The sequence below is a fragment of the Melanerpes formicivorus genome, unplaced genomic scaffold (genome assembly GCF_026170545.1).
Source record: "Melanerpes formicivorus ecotype bairdi unplaced genomic scaffold, bMelFor1.0.p_v2 SCAF_2, whole genome shotgun sequence".
Taxonomy (NCBI): Eukaryota; Metazoa; Chordata; class Aves; order Piciformes; family Picidae; genus Melanerpes; species Melanerpes formicivorus.
The window spans coordinates 54,988,032-55,006,080 of NW_027142354.1; the positions used below are offsets into that span (position 1 = coordinate 54,988,032).

General features: G+C 55.4%; 1 protein-coding gene and 1 long non-coding RNA gene across 3 annotated transcripts; one reads left to right on the forward strand and one right to left on the reverse strand.

Moving 5' to 3' along the window:
• Positions 1–3,239: 3,239 nt before the first annotated feature.
• On the reverse strand, positions 3,240–7,151 carry LOC137445951 (uncharacterized). Its single transcript, XR_010988551.1, has 2 exons — positions 7,063–7,151; positions 3,240–3,565 (listed from the first exon to the last, which is right to left on the reverse strand). It is a non-coding gene; the product is annotated as an uncharacterized lncRNA (long non-coding RNA).
• A 476-nt stretch (positions 7,152–7,627) lies between these two features.
• HAND1 (heart and neural crest derivatives expressed 1) lies at positions 7,628–9,478 on the forward strand. 2 transcript variants are annotated; one of them, XM_068148136.1, is made up of 2 exons: positions 7,628–8,309; positions 8,821–9,478. In XM_068148136.1, exons 1-2 carry the CDS (start codon positions 7,803–7,805, stop codon positions 8,920–8,922), a joined length of 609 nt encoding a protein of 202 aa, XP_068004237.1. In that variant the 5' UTR covers positions 7,628–7,802; the 3' UTR covers positions 8,923–9,478. The 2 variants fall into 2 exon arrangements, with proteins under 2 accessions (XP_068004237.1, XP_068004241.1); XM_068148140.1 differs by having other exon boundaries at positions 8,824–9,478.
• Positions 9,479–18,049: the final 8,571 nt, after the last annotated feature.

Here is an 18,049-nt window from a genome sequence, read left to right on the forward strand (position 1 = left end):
CTTTACACACCACATCCCCATTTCATGACTCCCTGAAAGCAAAGCAGGGCAACGTCCACGGTGGACCACATGGACAGTAGGACACCCAATGCATCTGAGCTTTTCTTCTCAAAACATCCCCACCACCCCCCATGCCCATGGGTGCCCTGGAAGCACCTGTACTTCTGTGCTTGGGGTGGAGGATAGCAAGCCCTGGGGAGGCAAAGCATCACGGTGTACCCAAAATGCAGGAGCTGCCTGGATGATAGGGAGTGAAACTGAGGCAGCTTTCATAAAACCAAACCACATTTCGTCAAAGAGATGGGGTTTTAAGACCAAAGAACCCACACTAGGAGAACATCACTGCTGCATAAATGGACAGAGGGTGGCAGGTATCAGAGGGTGGCAGGAATCAGAGGGTGGCAGGTATCAGAGGGTGGCAGCTATCAGAGGGTGTCCCCCAGCCCAGTGTGGGGCTGGTGGCTCTGCACTGCATTTGGGATTGTGTATTTCAGGAGCACATTCCAGAGCCAGCAGAGGAGGGCTCCAGCAAAAGAGGCTCTGGCAAATGAGGCAGAGGGCTGGACACAGCCTGCAGCCAGCAGTGACTTTCTGTGTGTCAATGTCGATTTTAACTGAAGAAACAGCTGCCCTACGGGTCTACAGGTTTCCCCTTCTTCTCCCTGGGGTTATTTTAGGGGTCTGTAAAGCCAAACCTAAGGAAACAACACAAATAACTGACCCCCAGCTCTACATCATCTCCACCCCCCAGAATCTGCATCCTAAAAAGGAAAATAGTTGCATCCCCAATCTGATGCTGGCTGCCCTCCTGCTTCTCTCACCTCCCGTTTATAAAACCAGGGGAAAGGGTGGAAAAAAAGCACTAAAATGATTTAAAACCCCCAGCCCCCAAATAATTTTCAGTTGCAAAAATAAACACCCCAAAACAACTCTTAACAGATGCTTGTTAATTTTTAAAGCCACCTCATCCTGCAGAAAAGAAACCCAGCCTTGAAAAAATCCATCCTGTGACTCCGGCTGCAACCCGATGGCCAGCCCAGGTGCTGCATGGACCTCCTGGGGGAAACCAGGGGACAAACAGCCCCCCTGCTCCCCTGGGAGTGGAGCAGTAACTCCTGCACCTGGGGAGAGAGGAACCCTGGGATTTTGGGAGAGGTGAGGATAACGAGGATGTTAAGGTATCACCAATTGTCCTTATCCTCCTAGCCTGGCAGATCTGGGAAGGCAGAGCCAGACCTGGCACAAGGCACTGTGAGATGAGAGCTGGAACTGCCCCAGAAAACTCACAGACAAAAAAACCCAGGGTGGATCTGCACAGAGAGGAAGGGTGGGAAGTGTTGATACAGGGACATGGTCCTGCCACAGGGATATGTGGTCTGCTCCCTGGCCCCAGCTGCTCCCTGGTGCTAGTGCATTGCTCTGAGCCTGCGCCACAGCAGAGCCCTGTTAGAGCATCCCCATCTGTTTTGGTGACCTGAACCACTGTCACCAGCCTTCTCCCACCACAAAGCCAATTACCTGCAATGGCAGGCAAACGTGGTGCAGGACAGGAGGAGCCCAACCAGCGAGCCAGGTCAAACCCTGCACCAGGCACAGTGCCAATGGGGCAGGAGGGAAGCCTCTCTCTCAGGTGGGATGGCAGCATGGCCAGGGATGAGGAAATCCCTTGTGCACATGTGGCATTGTGGTACCTGGGATGGGAAGGGTCCTGAGCTCAATGAATGCCTCCTTGTGCTGCATTGCAAAGCTAAAGCAAATAGAGTAAAATGTGTGAAGACAAGTCCTCACCAGGATGAGATGGAGAATGGAGTCTCCTTCTCTAGAGATCTTCAAAACCTGCCTGGACATGTTCCTGTGTGACCTGCCTTTAAAGGTCCCGCTTTGCAGAGGTGTTGGACTCCATGACCTCTGGAGGTTCCTTCCAACCCCTAGCATTCTATGATTCTATGAGAGCAAAGGGAGGGAGAGAAAGACACATTTCATGTCATGACCCACCTCCCTTTTCCCCACCAGCACACATGAGATGACATGAACCTGCACCAGATGAAGGGAAAGCTGGAAGCAGCAAGCACAGCTCTACCCCATCCTGATCCAGCAGTTTGTCTCCAGCCATGCCCCAAACCAGATGCTTGAGACGAAGACGCCAGGAGCTGCCTTAATAAGCGCTTATGCAATCCTTCTCGCACAGAGGAAATGTCTTTCCCAATCCCCAGCCATTAGCAGTTGGCTGATGCCCTGGAGCAGGACATTTTAGAGCCCTTGTAAATTTGCTTCAGGAGTGGAAAGTGGACGGAGGAGGGGAAGGCACTGGTTTTCGTCACAGACCTGCATCAGCCAGGAGCTCTTCTCCCCACGAGTGCAAAGGTGCCACCATGGGTCAGCACCCAGACCAGAGGACTGGAGACAGGGTAGGGCATGATGGTGTCATCTCCTGTCGTGGGGTCAGCAACTGGCCTCAGGGGGTTGGGGGTCAGTGCTGGTCTCAGCAGGGAATTTGAGTGGGGAAAGAAGAGGATTTAGGGCAGAAGCATCACTCCTGCTTCAGTCCAGGAGTTCCTTCTGGATTACAAGAGATCGACTGGGCAGCAAGTGGACCAGCGCTCCCTGCACATGGGTCACCTGGGCTTCCAGTCAGAGCTCACAGACTAATTCTTTCCATCATCCCCTAATGTAACATAAAGAGACATTCCCTTGCTGGCAGGTAGAGCCTCCTTCCACTGATATCCCTGGTGATGTGAAACCAGCACTGCCTTAAAAGTAAGACTCGGGAGTAACGATCTGGGTGCCGGCTCCAGCGGGGAGCCGCAAGGCTGCCACTGCCTTCCCCTTTTGCCTCTTGTTTGCATCCCAACCTAATTGCACAGTGACACGAGGAGCCTTTGGGGAGCGGCTGCCCCGCTCTGCCCCGTCAGCACAAGGAGCCCTTGTTGATAGGGCCGCAGCAATTTTCCAGGTTAATTTACGGCCGCCACACCCCATTAGCGGCAATAAACGTGGAGCCCGGCTTGGCCCAAAGGCTGAGCCACGATTTCTCAAATAAATACCATTTTCCTATAAACCCCTGCTCTGTTTAGTTTGAGTGCTCCTCGCAGACACATCCATCTACATAAAATACACAGGAGAGGAAGCCGAGCTGTGACTTCGCTCTGACGACACAAAAGCTTGCGTAAACACGATGTCACTTAGGGCGCGGGCGAGGAGAGAGGGCCGAGAGGAGAGGAAAACAAACAGCGCATCCCTTCAGGAGCACATGGAAAATTTAATCAGCTTTTTCTTTTTTCCATAAAGCTTTGTTTTCCTTTTGATTTATCCAGACAGGGCAGTGGCTGCTTGGCCATAAATAGATTGTATTTCTTGAGAGGCAAGGCTTGCGACCATCCTTTACGTCGCGCGCGGGGAGGTGGTGTGTACAGAGAAGATGCCACGGATTGCTGCGGAGAACAGGAGCGCTGGGATCGGCACGGCACAGCCACCACGGGTACCCACTTCACTCCCACTTCCTTCCTCTTGCTCCTCCAGTGGGGCTTTGACAGCTTGAACCTCAGCTGGGGTTGCTTGTGTGGTGCTGTAGGATCGAGCAGCATGATGCTGTAGTTTTGGGGGACTCAGGCACTGGTGCATGTGAGCTCCCATGCATCCCAGCAGTCACCTCGCCCCTACAAACCCCATGCTAGTGCAGCAAGACCCATGCAGCAAATCTTCTTGGGAAGCAGAGTTGCCCTGAGTGGTCTTGCACAGCTGTGGCACTTGCCTCCCAGCCTTGGCCATGACCCCGCAGCTGGGTTCATTGCCAACAACTTGATTTCATTCATTTCTGCAGGTTCTTTCCCTCTTTAAGTCACTGGGAGGAAAACAATCCCCCTCCCCGCTGCCCTGAGCAGTGATACACATGTAGCCAGCTCTACGCATCTCTCCCTGAAGCAGACTCAGGCTGTGCCTCAGTTTCCCAGGGCTTTTTGTGACCATGCCCCCCCCCAGGCCTCCAGGAGCAGAACTGTTAGGGAGGTGCTGAGTGATTATTATTGCATTATTTTGGGCAAGTGCTATAAATACCCAGGGGCACCTTTAGACACAACCCAGCTGCCCCAGGGAGGTGACTCAGCCTCGCTCCATGCCTGTGGTGAATGCTGTAGGGGGGCCTCAAAGGCAGCGTCTGGGTGCAGAGGTACCTTGGGGCATAAGCTGATGGGGGACACAGGGAGGGGCCACGGGGTGTCCTGGCTGGGACCATCCTGCCTGCAGCCCAAGGCTGTGGTGAAGCCTGGGGCAGGGGGGATGCAGGCGCAGGAGGGTGCCGGGATGCTCTAGGGAGACGCTAGCAGGGAAGACAAGGGGAATATTTTATGGGGCTGCAATGTAAACAGAGCTGGAGCAGAGCCCCTTTTTATGGAGTCCCTGTCCTGCCAGGGCATCTGCCAAGGCCCTGATTTACGCTCCTATTTAGATAAGGGAGCCAGAGGGGGGGAGCAGAGCTGGCGTCAAAGTCACAGGACACCCTGGGCTGCCGCTCACTGGGCGCTGATAAGGAGGTGGCCGAGGGGCCGGGGCCAAATCAACAGCCCCCATCCCAGGGCAGGGGTTGGGTGTGGAGCTCAGTGGCTCCTGCTGGAGCCGTGATGCTGGGGGCTGTGGAACCTGATGTAACCTCACCCCCTCCTCACCATTGCCCAGCCATGAAGGCAAGAAATATTTCTCTGGGAAGGATTTGAAGGAAAACAGGTGGAGAGAAACGTGGTTCCTCCTGCCATGCCAGCCATAAATTGCCTAATCTGAACCTCTTGGCGTTTCCCACCCCCCCACCCCTACCCCCTCCATGTGAGTGGGGGAGACGTGAAATTAAAGAAACTCACCAAAAGTTTGAGAAGTGCTACATTTGGAGCCCATGACAAAGGCAGTCTGGTTTGATTTAGAAGGTGTTGGCGTGAAAAGGCTCCGGTTTTATTATTTTATTAAAACACGAAAGATTAGAACGATTTTCCAAAGGAAAATCAGCCTGCTGGTCCCACTATTTGCTCAGCTGAGCACTTCCAAACTGTGCAGGGCCCAGGGACCTCCCGGGGGGGGGGGAAGAAAGTAAGATAATGCCCAGGCTTGGGCTGGTCTTACGTGGCTTAATGGTCAGAGGCTGGGTGGAGGTGGCTCTGGTGCAGGGCTTGAGGCATCATCTCTTAGTTAGCTGGATGTGGCTGTGAGGGGACTGTGCAATGCAGGGCTATAGGGATGGAAGTGGTGTTTTTGGGGAAGGGGATGTTTTCAGTGGGTGATTTCCAGGGTTGGAGTCGGGTGGCACAGACCTCAGACTGGCAGTTTGGTGGATCAAAGGTTTTATAAGGCTGGGGAGAGGCTCTGTGGGGGAGCCTGACTGGTTTATAAGGAGAGCAGGGCACTGCAGGTAATGCTGTGCTGGTACGAGGGTGAAGGAGGGGGACAAGGCATGAAGCAGGACCCCTGAACCTCTCCTGGTAGGCCAGGCACTGGCCCCCACTGGCTCGAAGCTGGACTCAGAGATCCCACCCAGCCATGAGTGTTTTGGAGGAAACGGGGGACACAACGCCCTACCGAAGGCCTGGCTCTAACGGGAGAGTAATCACTAGCAAATGTTTGCAGGGTGCTTGTTTAAAGGGGGTGGGGAAGGAGGGGTGCTTTCCAGCAGCTAAGAACAAAGCAGGGGGGGAGCCGAGCTGGGCAGATCCAGTAGAGCCGCCCCCTGCCCCGACTGCCGGGGCCCAGCAGAACCGGAGACCCGCTCGCACCCTGCCCTGGCCCCCCCGGCCTCCTGCCTTTGCAACTCGCCTTGTAACAACTAACGATGGAAAATCCGAGGCATTTAAGTGGCTCCCGAATCCGCCCGGGAACCGTGATTGAGAGAAGTCAAATAAAATTTGTCATCTTTAAAATGCAGGAGGACGTTAATGGTGTGTTAGCCTGGATGATTAATACAAGCGCCTGCAAACAACCCTCCAACGTTTCCACCCTCCGCTGCAAGATGAATCGCTGCAAAGCGCCGTTAATCGCTAACATACCTTGGGCCCAAAGCCCCTTCCTGCCCCGCCACGCTGTGATCGCCACCGCCGTGCCCGGGCTGTCCCCAACGGGAGTAACTGCAGCAAGAGCAGGGGGCAGCCCCAATGTCACCCAGACAGGATCTGGGAGCTGTCACCCTGGGGATCTGTCTCCCGTGGGTGCGGAAGGGAGTGGAACACGCTGCCCATTGTAGGGCTTCACGCTGGGCTCAGGTTTGGGAGCTGTGGTGAAGTACGAGACCCCAAACCCAATGGGACCCCTCCAGCCCTTTTGTGGCCAGGTTGGGAGAGGGAAAGGCAGGGCAGGTCCTCACTGCCCCATTATAAATAGGTTTGTGTGTCTATATAACACAATCTTCACATATTTGTGTGTGTGTGTGCAGTGTGTGTGCACAGATGTGCAGTGTACACGTGTGCTTATACACTACACATGCAGTGTGTCTGTACCCAGTGTAGGCAGCGCACATATGTGATGTATTTTATGTGTACTTTACATATAGGTGTGTAATTTATACACATAGGTCATGTGTGGCACATGTGTGCTGCTGTGGGGTGTGTGTGTAACATACTTGGGTGCAGTTCAGTGCACGTGTGCAATGCTTTCATGGTGTGCGTGCAGAGCACAGAGAGCTGTGCAGGGTGCACAGCACCTCTGCAGCTGTGGCAAAGCACCCAGTGCATTTGCACAAGCAGCACACGTGTGGTGTAGCTGCACACATGTGGTGTAGCTGCACACGTGTGGTGTAGCTGCACACATGTGGTGTAGCTGCACACGTGTGGTGTAACTGCACACATGTGCACGCAGCGTGTGGCCGTGCAGCCCGGGTGTGTGCTGCACATGCCTGCAGCCTGCAGAGTACACAGTGGGCACAAAATGTTTGTGTAACACGATTCTGTGTACCGAGCACTTATGGGCAACATGCTCCACGCACAGGGAGCCCCCGTGCCAACACCACTGCCCCCTCAGTGACCAGCCCGGGGGTGACAGGTCTGTTCCCCGCTTCGCTGCCTTCTCCTCCGTCTCTCCCCCTTCACCCACCTCCCTCGGTAGACACTGTTCATGTCCTGGCTCCAATCGCGGCAACGAGCGCCCTGCGCTGCCCAGCCGTTCCCACTCCCACAGGGCTGAGTCCGACTCCTATGGGGAAGGGACCGAACGCTGCCCCCGCCAGCGACTCCGGCTTTCGGGTAGCAGAAGCCCCCGGGACACTGTAGCCTCGCAGCGACCACAGGGCCCGGCCCGGCCGTCGGGGCTCCGAGCACCCGCGACTCCCCCGCATCCACTGCCGCGCCTTGGCCCCCGGGAGAAGCTCGGACGCCCCCGATCGGGGAATAGGAAAGCGAAGGGGAACGAAGAACGACGGGGCGGGGGCTGGGGTCCCCCCTCGGGTCACTCCTGCGAGCACGTAGCAAGCGGGAGGCGAGAGCAAGGAGCGGAGGTGTGAGCCCAAATAAACCGAGTCCCCAGCGCGGCGCACGCCCCCTCTGCCGCCCCGCTCCCCCCGGGGCCCCCGAGCATCCTCCCCTGCCCATTGGCTCCGCGGCGGGGGGGCTCCCGGCCCTATATAAAGGCAGGATTGGAGGCTCCAGAAGGGGTTAAAAAAAAAAACGAAAGCAACAGAACCCAACAAAACAACAGCCCCCAAACCCCAAAGCCAGCCACCACCGTCGCAGCCCCACACCGCCGCTGCTGCTCGCCGTGCCCGCTCGGCGGGGAGCTCTTCCCGACCGGCTATGGAGAGCTGCTGAACGCGGCCCCTAGGGCCAGCGGGGCCGACCATGAACCTGGTGGGGGGCTACCAGCACCACCACCATCACCACCATCACCACCACATGCTGCACGACCCCTTCCTCTTCGGGCCCGCCGCGCGGTGCCACCAGGACCGCGCCTACTTCCCCGGCTGGGTGCTCAATCCTGCAGAGGTGACCCCCGAGCTCGCCGGGCAAAGCCCTAGCTACGGCCCTGCCGAGTATGGCCCGGCCGGACAGGGACGGCTAGAGGCTCTCAGCGGCCGTCTAGGCCGGCGGAAAGGGGTCGGGGGACCCAAAAAAGAGCGACGGAGGACGGAGAGCATCAATAGTGCTTTCGCCGAGCTCCGCGAGTGCATCCCCAACGTGCCCGCCGACACCAAACTTTCCAAGATCAAGACCCTGCGTCTGGCCACCAGCTACATCGCCTACCTAATGGAGGTACTGGCCAAAGACAGCCAGCCCGGGGACACCGAGGGCTTCAAAGCCGAGATCAAGAAGGCTGAGGGCAGGGAGAACAAGAGGAAAAGGGAGACGGTAAGAGACGGGCCGGGCCCCCGCTGCCCCATTCTCTCCGGGCCGGGAGCGGGAGGGGAAAGTCCTTGGGCTGGTGTTAAAAAACAAAACACCTTTCCCGGCCCTGCTGGGGTCATTTTTTTATTTTTTTCTTTTTCCCCACCTTAAAAATAATTTTAAAAACTCACTCGTGGGGGACACCTCACCAGAGAAAGTTTCCCGACAGGCCGGACGGGTTCCGGGACGCTTTGCCCGAGGGATAAATCCCGGGACCGTCCGAGCATAGCCTCCTGACCCTTCGTCCTGGCCGCTTTCCCCGGACGAGCGGACGCGGGTGCTTTTCGGAGCAGGGGCAGCCGCTTCACCCCTTGCTACAGCGGGCGGGGTGGGGCGGTGGGGATCTCAAACCCCTCTTTATGCTCGGACGGAGCCCAGTCCCGCGGCGGGCGCAAGGTGCGGGCGACGTCCCGAGACCTCCACTCCTGACCGCTCCATTCTCCCCCTACCTCTCTCCCCGTCTCCTCTCCCGCAGCAGCCCGAGGTCTACTCGCAGCCTTTGGGCCACGGTGAGAAGAAGCTGAAGGGCCGGACGGGCTGGCCTCAGCAGGTCTGGGCTCTGGAACTGAACCCCTGAGGGCTTCCCCCTCGCCCCGACGGCGATCCCCGCTAGCCCCACCATGTGCAATGTCGGAGAGAGCCCGGCCCGGTCCCCGGAGCCCATCCAGGCGCAGGATACGGGTACCCGGCCCGGGTCCCCCCCGCCGAGACGGATGCCCTGCGGGAGAGAAGAGAAGGGCCTTGCGGCGCCGGATTCTGCCCGCCCTGTCGGCAGCGCGGACCGGCCGGGCCATTTTACCCCTTCGCTCCTTCCCCCGTTTGCAGTAATCATTGCTCCTTCCCGCTGTCAGCAGCGATCTGCGGCTCCTGCCCTCCCGGGCCGGGCTGAACCGGTTTGATTCGTTTGCTGTTGTAAATACGAGCCCCCACCCCGTCCCCGTCCCCATCCTTGTCCGCTGCTTGACCGACGTGTGGCTGTGATGAAACTACCTAGAGGTTCATTTGGGAACACTCCTCTGCCGGGATTTCTACCTCAGATCTGCATGACCACTTCCCGAGGGACCGGGCGCGCCACACCACGTATTTAAAACGGAATAATTAAAAAAAATATTAAATAAAATTTAAACTTTAAGCAAGCAGCCTCGGGCCCAACCCCTCTGCTTTCCCCTGCTCCAGAGACGCTTCTGCTGCGTCTGGGCAAGGGGTTCTGCGGGATTAAGGACTTCCCCGAAGTCAGTGTCCTGCTGTGGGGCTGGTCCATGAGAGGGAATTCCCTCCCGTGTGGATTGGGCAATTCCGTGGGATCCTTCGGGACTTCTTTATGCTGTGCTTGCTCGCCCCAGGAGTTGTCAGGGCGCTGCCAGTGTGTATCTCCAGGGCACAAAGTCTGCCCCTGCCCTACAGCCCTCTCCCTCCCGACCCCGGGCATCAGCTAGTGGGACCAGACTGGTTTTGGCTCGGGGAAGGATGGCAGGATCAGGCCTTCCCAGTGGCTGGGTGGCACGAGTATTGCAGAGCTGTGGAGCCCCAGTTTATTGCTGCCACACAGAGACCCAGGGCTTGGCTCCATTTCACAGCTCTGCCACCAGCAGCACCTTCTCACAGAGATCTCCTCTTAGGCACTGTCTGGGCTGCATTTTGAAGGAGCATCATTCCTTCCCTGCTCTTTGAACCAGCCTCAGACACACCAATGCTCATGCAGCCCAAAATCACCTCTGTCACCTTCTGGGCATAATTCCTTAATAATCATTAACAATTAAATATCATTCCTCCTTCTTTTATTCTGGGCACAGGCAGTTCTGTGACTGGCAGCTTCCACAACCTGTGTGAGGGCTCAGGGCCTGATCCTGCCTTCCCAGCCTGGCCGTACTGCCATTCCCAGAGACACCAGGATAGACTCTGATGTTTGGCTGGCTGTTTGGGGCAGAGAACACCAGCATGGGGAAGAGTCACATGCTGTCGTGGGGCTGATTGGAGGGCTCAGCTGGGAGTATTAAATTTGCCATTTTAGAGCAACATTTTGCTTGCAACTAAAACAGTCTGTAGGAACAATGCTGTGACATCCATAAACCACTGACACGATCACCAACCTGTGCGTGTGCAGCTGCACACACCAAAACCACACCAGCTCTCCTGTGGGCAAGCAGCTTGGGGTTTATAACTGCTCTCTGTGTGTGTGTGTGCAGATACAGATGGATGGACACACAGACATTGGGGGAACAGGCAGCATGGTTAAACCTCACAGAATCAGCTCTCCCTCGCTTTGGAGCCGCTGCACGGTGTGGTAGTTTTCATTTGCTTCCACCTGGGCTGGGCTGGCAAAGTTAATGTTGGGAGGGGGGGAATGCAACCCACCACACACAGCCACTTACCCTGCTCCTGAGCTGTTTTCTGCTCTGTTTGAAAGAGGCTAAGATGGAAATGGATTGCCTGAGCAGAGCCATGCCCGCAGCGCTGCGGCTTTCTTCAGGATGCAAAAAGTTTAGCACAGCACCCGGGCCGTGACTGAAATTAGAAGAGGGCATTTCTAAACCTAAACACGTGCCAGGAAAAAAAACAGATACCAAACTAAATCAAAACGAAACGAAACCAAACCAACCCAAAACGAAACAACACAAAAAAAAGAAGGAACATTTACAGAAAATCAGCCCCAAACATCCTATTTTAGGGCTGAATTTCACAGCCCTTTAAAGGGCTGTGCTTTTACAGAGAAGCAACCAAGCCACCACTAACACTGTAACCCAGCACCCTGTAAGTGTGTCCAGCCCCAGTCCTGCTCAGACACGCCAGCCCATATCCCTGTATCCCTACGACACCGGCCGGGGCTGTCCCTCGGCATCAGGGGAGAGAAAGGGTTAAATGGGGACTCGGGTAAGGCAGGAGCAACTTTGCCCAGGAGTCGGCTTCCTCGGTCCCAGCACACCAGGCTCTCTCTGGAACATGGTTTGCAGCCCGGGGACTCTCCACTACCCTACCAAAACCCTCTGGTGGGTTTTTCCGTAGGGTTTTCCAGATTTTCTCCTGGGAAGGGGACGCCCTGGGCAGTCGGGCAACGTTTCGCCTGCACACACTGGATTGTTGCTTTTCTTACCACGAGTTTCTGGTGGTGGTACCTGCTGGATGAAAACTTCTGGGAAAGGTCTGTCCCGTGCCAGCCTCCCTCACTCCTTCAGGGTTTTCCAAGCGAAAACGCTCTCCATATCTGCAAAGGGTTTCCCTGCCTAGCGAGGGAATTGTCCTGTGAGACTGGCTCAGTATTTCGGGAGAGTGGGTGATAGAAAACGCAACACGAAACATTTCCTGTAGCCCGGGGCTGTGCTGCTCCTCAAAACGCAGGCTTTGCCTGGGGTGGCTTTGCAAGCAGTGAGCTCCGTCCCCACCTCGGCACCGCACAGGCTTCCGGGCCGGGAAGATGTGTTATGTTGAGCTCAGCACCGGCGCCAGCCTAGGATGGGGTTACCTCATTCACCCCACAGAGGAGATGCAGCAGGAGCGGGAGCCCTGAACAGGGATAGCCTCCCTTCTTCAGGCAGCAGACCTGGGAGAGGTGTCCGAGCGGTCAGCTGCAGGGCTCCCGGTGCTGGCTACACCAAACCCGGACGGAAGAACGGGATGGCCACTAGCTTTGCATTTTTGGCCAGCTGAGAGCCCAGCTCATCGGCCGGGGGAGGTGGCGCAGCACGCACCTACGGCTCGACCCTGCCATGAACTTGGTTCCGTTGGGAAGCAGCATGCTCCGGGCAGGCAGACCCGAGCTGGCGGCTGTCCGGGCAGAAGCACGCACACGCAGGGATCACTTGGCCCCGGGGCGACATCATACGTGCGGTGTCCCAGCCGCTGGAATCCAGCCAGCAGGGACATAGAGGGGACCCAGCAGCGCTGCCTGGCCCCTCACCTCTCTGCCTGGCCAAGGGGGCAGAGGGGTTGTAGGGTGCTTCCCACCCTATGCTCTGCACTCCTGGGGGTTTAACTGCAAAGAAACTGCTCCTTTTGTGCCTTTTTTTGGCATTTTTTTTTTCTCCTCCCTTTCTGCCAAGCTCAGACCCTGCTTGTTGTTATTGTAGGTATTTATGGGCCTATTTATCTGATCTCAGGGGAGCCTATTCTTATCTCAGAAGCAGCAAGGGAAGGGTTACACTGGACAGCTCGGTAGACAGTATGGAGCCAAATAAAATACCAATCTGACAAAAAAAAAGAAAAAGGAAAAAAAAAGAAGGAAAAAAAGGGGGAAGGAACTCCCAGCCCCCCACTCACCCTGCAGTGGAGGGTACCTGGACCACACCTTGGAAGGCCAGGGGTGCCTCTGATATGTCTACGCAGCTCCACTTCCTTGCTCCTTGGGCTGGATCCTGGCAGGGACCTGGCTCCACACACACCCAACCACCACCTGAAGGTTCAGGCAGCACCTTCAGATGGGCATGGTCCAGTCTGTGGACTGGGACACAGCCCAGCACACCCACCACTGCTGCTGGTTTAAGGTGGACATCACAGCTCCAGGCGAGATCGGCTGAGGCACAGGGCAGAGCGGTGTGTTTGGTCGTCACTGGAAGGGGGAAGCAAAAGGGCCTTTTGAAGTTTCAGGGCAGCTGTTACAGCAGCTCAGCCATGATGCTGCTCTGTGCCTTTCTTTGGGGTGAGTGCCAAAACGTCCCAGCTCGGGACGAGAGGCACAGCCAGCCCCCAGCCCCAGCAGGGACTCATTCAAGGTCACCCCGAAGGTCATGGCCAGGGCCAGGGCTGCTGTCTCCTGTCATGAGGCCTCTCTGGCCTGGTCCCAGCCAGTGACACAGGGCTGGGGAAGGCATGGGCAAAGGGAACCCTCACAGGCAGGAGCTGTCAGGGAGCAGCACCGAGCCCCATCTCTGCTCTGGCCTCTCTGGAGCCTCAGGGTGCAGCATGGGTGGGACAGAGTGAGTTGGACAGGGTGGGATGGAGCTGGATAGAATGTGCCCTACTGCCATGCCAGGCAGCAGGACAAAGGCAGCCCCATGCCAGGGATCCCCTTGAGTCCTTGTCCCCCCGCCCCCCACTATAGTTACCCACTCTTAAGGTAGCTCTGGCTATTTAAGGTAGCCCCAGCCCCTCACAGAAAGGGTAATCGGGCCATAATTTGTTTTCGGTGTCAAGATGGCGTCAAAGATAAGACAAAAATCTCCAGGTTTGGGGGCTAAAGAGACAGGAGAAATCCTGACCCAGTGCTGACCTCAGAGGAATGGCCACAAGCCCCAGTGAGTAACATGGCAGGTGAAAGATTTACTACCAGGGGAGCTTTTTGATCCTCTCCTAACACTCGGAGCCTCTCAGCCCAGTTGCTGACTCCCAAGTCAGACTGTCTCCTGGAAGTACTGCTCAGGTGGGAAGGTTTTCTGTCCAATAGAGGAGGCCCCCTCAGCAGTAAAGTTCATGACATGCAGTAGTTCTTCCTCAAATCTCCATGATTCTGGAGTCATGTGATTCTGAGACCAATCTGAAGAGAAAAATCCTTTCCAGGCCATAGCTCTACAGATGAAATGTCCAAGCATGGGAAGGCTCTGCAGCCACAAAGAGAGGAAGGCTACAATGCTCTTTTCCTTTGTTTTCTTTTATTAAACACATCCAAACTCTCTCTGTTTCCAGCCCTATGGCTGTCTCTGCTGGGGTCTGCTGGAACTGAGCTCTGCCTAGGGTGTATTTCTCCATACAGCTGCCTGTGCTGGGAGAAGACATCCAAGTGTTTGGATATGGAACATGATTCACACCTGGAGTCCTGTGTCCAGTTCTGGGCCACTCAGTTTAAGAAGGACATTGAGACACTTGAAGGTGTCCAGAGAAGGGCAATGAGGATGGGGAGAGACCTTGAGCACAGCCCTGTGAGGAGAGGCTGAGGGAGCTGAGGTTGCTTAGCCTGAAGAAGAGGAGACTCAGAGGAGACCTTCTTGCTTTCTACAACTACCTGAAGGGAGGTTGTAGCCAGGTGGAAATTGGTCTCTTCTCCCAGGCAACCAGCACCAGAACAAGAGGACACAGACTCAAGCTGTGCCAGGGGAAGTTCAGGCTGAAGGTGAGGAGAAAGTTCTTCCCAGAAAGAGTGATTTGCCATTGGAATGTGCTGCCCAGGGAGGTGGTGGAGTCACTGTCTCTGGAGGTGTTCAGAAAAGGATTGGATGTGGCACTTGGAGCCATGGTTTAGTTAGTCATGAGGTGTTGCGTGATAGGTTGGACTTGATGATCACTGAGGTCTTTTCCAACCTGGTTGATTCTATGATTCTTTTAAGACCAAGATCACTGCATCTCTCATCCATCCTTCCCAAGATCATCCTTCAAACAACAGACACACTCACCCTCCACCCCAGGCCCCTACCCCTCCAAAGCCAGCCCCTGTTACTTCGCTTCATGAGGGCTCTTTCCCCAGAGTGGGGTGTTGTCAGAAGTGAGAATTTAGTCCTCTTACAAGACCTTTGCAACAGCAAACCTGGAGCTGCAGCAGCCCCAGGAGCCTGTAAAGCTGAGGGGCCAAGTAGCCAGATGGATCTGCCGGGGCACAATGGGAAGTGCAGGCTGGGAGAAGGCTATTCGCTGGTGAGAGGAGAGCAAGACAGGCAGTAACCCAACAGCCTTGAGCTGAGGGACTGCAGGACAAGGGCACACTCTTGGAGCCTCACTGATTCCTTGTGCTGGATCTCTGAGGCAGGGAAGGTCCTTGCCTGCAAAGTTTCCTTTTCCCCCTGCTTGTTCTTTTGTGTGAGGAATTCAGGTCCTGACCACCCTGAAAAACTTTACAGTAACCAGAGAAGTAGGGGAATTTATGGCGTCACCAGTGGCTGAAAGGAGAGGAATTGAGAGGAAAAGGGAGTTTTTAGGTTGTTTTTTTTCCCCTTAGACTGCAGCTACCTTGACAAAATTCTCATGGCCTGTAACTGACCTGTAGGAGCAGCCAGGGAAGACGAGTGCCCCAGCAGGCTGGTTTAATTGCCTCAGCCAGGAGCTCCTTCCCAAACTGAGGAGCTGGAAAAAGTTACAAGTGCGAGCCAGTGCACAAAGTTTGTGTCAACCCTGAAACTCCCTCCTGTGCTCACCTTCACTGTTGAGCTTCCCCTGCTTTGGTCCAGTGTGTGACAGAGAATGGAAGGGCAGGCATTACACTGAAGCTCATCAGCTTGACTCAAACTCAAGCCTGGGCTGCTGTGTTCAGCAATTCATCCATCCAGGCACCAAGCCAGCTCCTTAGGGCTAAACCCATGCAGGTCCACATCCAATGCCCTTTAAAGTTCCTATTTCTAGGAACATGGCACAAAGAGATGGGAAGGCTTTTGTGGAGATACCTTTGCTGGCCTGCTTTGGGGAGAGCATTGAGGACTCAGAGCAGAGGAGCAGCAGGGAAAAGTGGGGAAAACAAGATGAGGAAAAGGAAGGAGGGCAAGGAATAGCCTGGTGAGGGACAGAAGCTCCCTGGCACTGTAGTTAGTGCTACTCCAAATAGAAAAGTCCTGCCTGTGCCCAGTGCTATCACTGCACCAATGGAGAGCTCTCAACCTGCTTTTGATCCTTGGGAAAACAGAGGCACAGAGGACTGAGGTGGGTCAAGGCCAGCAGCAGTGCACCAAGTGCTCTGCTTTTTACATGGTGGTCAGAGGCCATGGCCAGTAAACCAGTGGAAATTCCAGTGACAAATGAAAGAACCTGGTTCTGTTGGGAAGGTTGCTATGGAGCAATGAAAGCAGCAACCTGTAGGGTAGAAATATCCTTCCAGGGCAGACTGGACAGAGAAGAGCTGAACAGTTCTGTTTCAGGACACCTACAGGGATCCTGTCTGCCCCCTGTGGCTGGGCAGAGATGGGAAGATGCTGAGCTATTCCCCCCACATCTCCATAAAGAGAGGCTGGATGTGGCTCCTACCTTTCCCACCCTAGCCCAACGAGGGGCCTGCAATTTGGACAGCAAGCCACTAAATAGGAGATCAGATTGCTCAGGGCTGCCTGCCAGCCCATGGCTGCTGGCCTGCTGTCTGCTCTGCAGGCACAGGAGCTGGTAAAAACCTAAGCACCAAACTGAGCTATGAATGAGCTGGTTCCAGGACCCACCACCTTTTCTCAAGATGGACTTGCCAGCACAGGCAGCAAGACCAGGAAGAGGTACATGCAGTGCTCAGACAAGTCTTCCACTGGGGGTTTTCTTTCTGCTTTGTGACCACAACCTGGGTTAGTGAGCTGGCTGATGTGGTGTCCATTACTGTGCTTTCTGGTTCCTGGCAGCTCATACATGAGCTAGGAGAAACTGTGGAGCTATTTTACCTACCTGACACCACTCTCTCTTCTCCTGCCTCCAAGTCTCTGCTCTTCCCCCCAGGTGCCTTGCTGCTCCCTGCTGAGAATGCCACAGGGATCATGGAGTACTTCCTGCACCAGGTAATGGGAATAGATCTTGGAGAAAGTACCAAAACCAATGAAGTCAAAGGACATGAGGGGGCTCAGGGAAGACGCCAACACTGCCTGTAAGGATAAGAGATGTGAAGTCAGCTCCAGCTCCTGGCAAAGGGAAACTGAGTGCTGGCAGAAGCGTACAGTCATCCTGCACTGGATACAGGGGAAAGAGAAAAACAGCAAAGCAAGCCCTAAAGCTCTGCCTTGTACACTCAGCCTTCTCAAACACGGAAAAATAAAATCATTAAATCCACATTCACATTTCCCCCCGGTGCTCCGTGCTGCCCTTTCAGCTGGGGAGCAGAGAAGCGAAGCCTGGTTTCCATCAGCGCTGTGAGGCGGCCGCGGGCCGTCTCACGCAGGGAATCGGACGTGTTCAATTTCAACGTCCAACCAGGGAGAAAAAAAAAACCCCAACCCCAAACAAACCATTTTTATGATCTCCGCATCCCGCTGCAGTATAATCCCGGTTCCGGTATGTGACAAGCACAGCCAGCTCCTACCGAGGAGGCATCTTTGGGACAGGAAAGCGGCTCTGGTCCCGCTCCAGCCGCCCTGGGTTCCGAGGTGCGGCTGGGGAGCACCCACGGCGCGGGTTGCTGAGCGAACACTGCCCTCGTATGGCAGCGGGGAGCCGGGAGAGGGCTGGATGCGCGCTTCAGGGCCATCAGCTCAGTCTGCTGGGGGCTTAGTTTCCCAGCAGGACTACATTAAAAAGATCGAGCCGACTCCTTCTTGGTTTTGAGCTTGAAATCATCTGTTGGTTTCTCGGCGTGAAGCAAACCCCAGATTAAGCAGCGTTATCCATTAGTCTGTGCGAATCACAGATTAACCAGCAGAGCTGATTTCTGTCCCTGGAGTTTCCAGTCTGTCCTCTGATGGTAAAACCAGCACTTGCACAACAGGTTGCTGCATATAGCTGCTCTGCTTCAGCCATTCTGCCTCTCCCTCCTGGGCAGGATGCCTTGCAGTGCTGGCAGAAGAGCCACTCACCAGTTTGGGAATGCAAATGCCATGGCTTTCCCCCTTCCACCGGCATATGCTGCCCTTGTCCTCCCCTGAAGATCTTTCTCCTGATGCCTCCACACAGGTGATGCCCTGTAAAGGGATCCACACTTGCTCCTTCTTCAGCGGCACCCACCTGTGCCACCTCTGTTCTTAGCTTCAAGTGATAGCTCCCTGAGAGAGTGACAACACCCTTGTAGCATACCAAAATGCTGCCCTGCACAAAAAGATCCTGGTACACTGCAAAAGCCTTCAGGCACATCCACAAATGCAGGCACTGAGGACATGGATCTGTTTCTG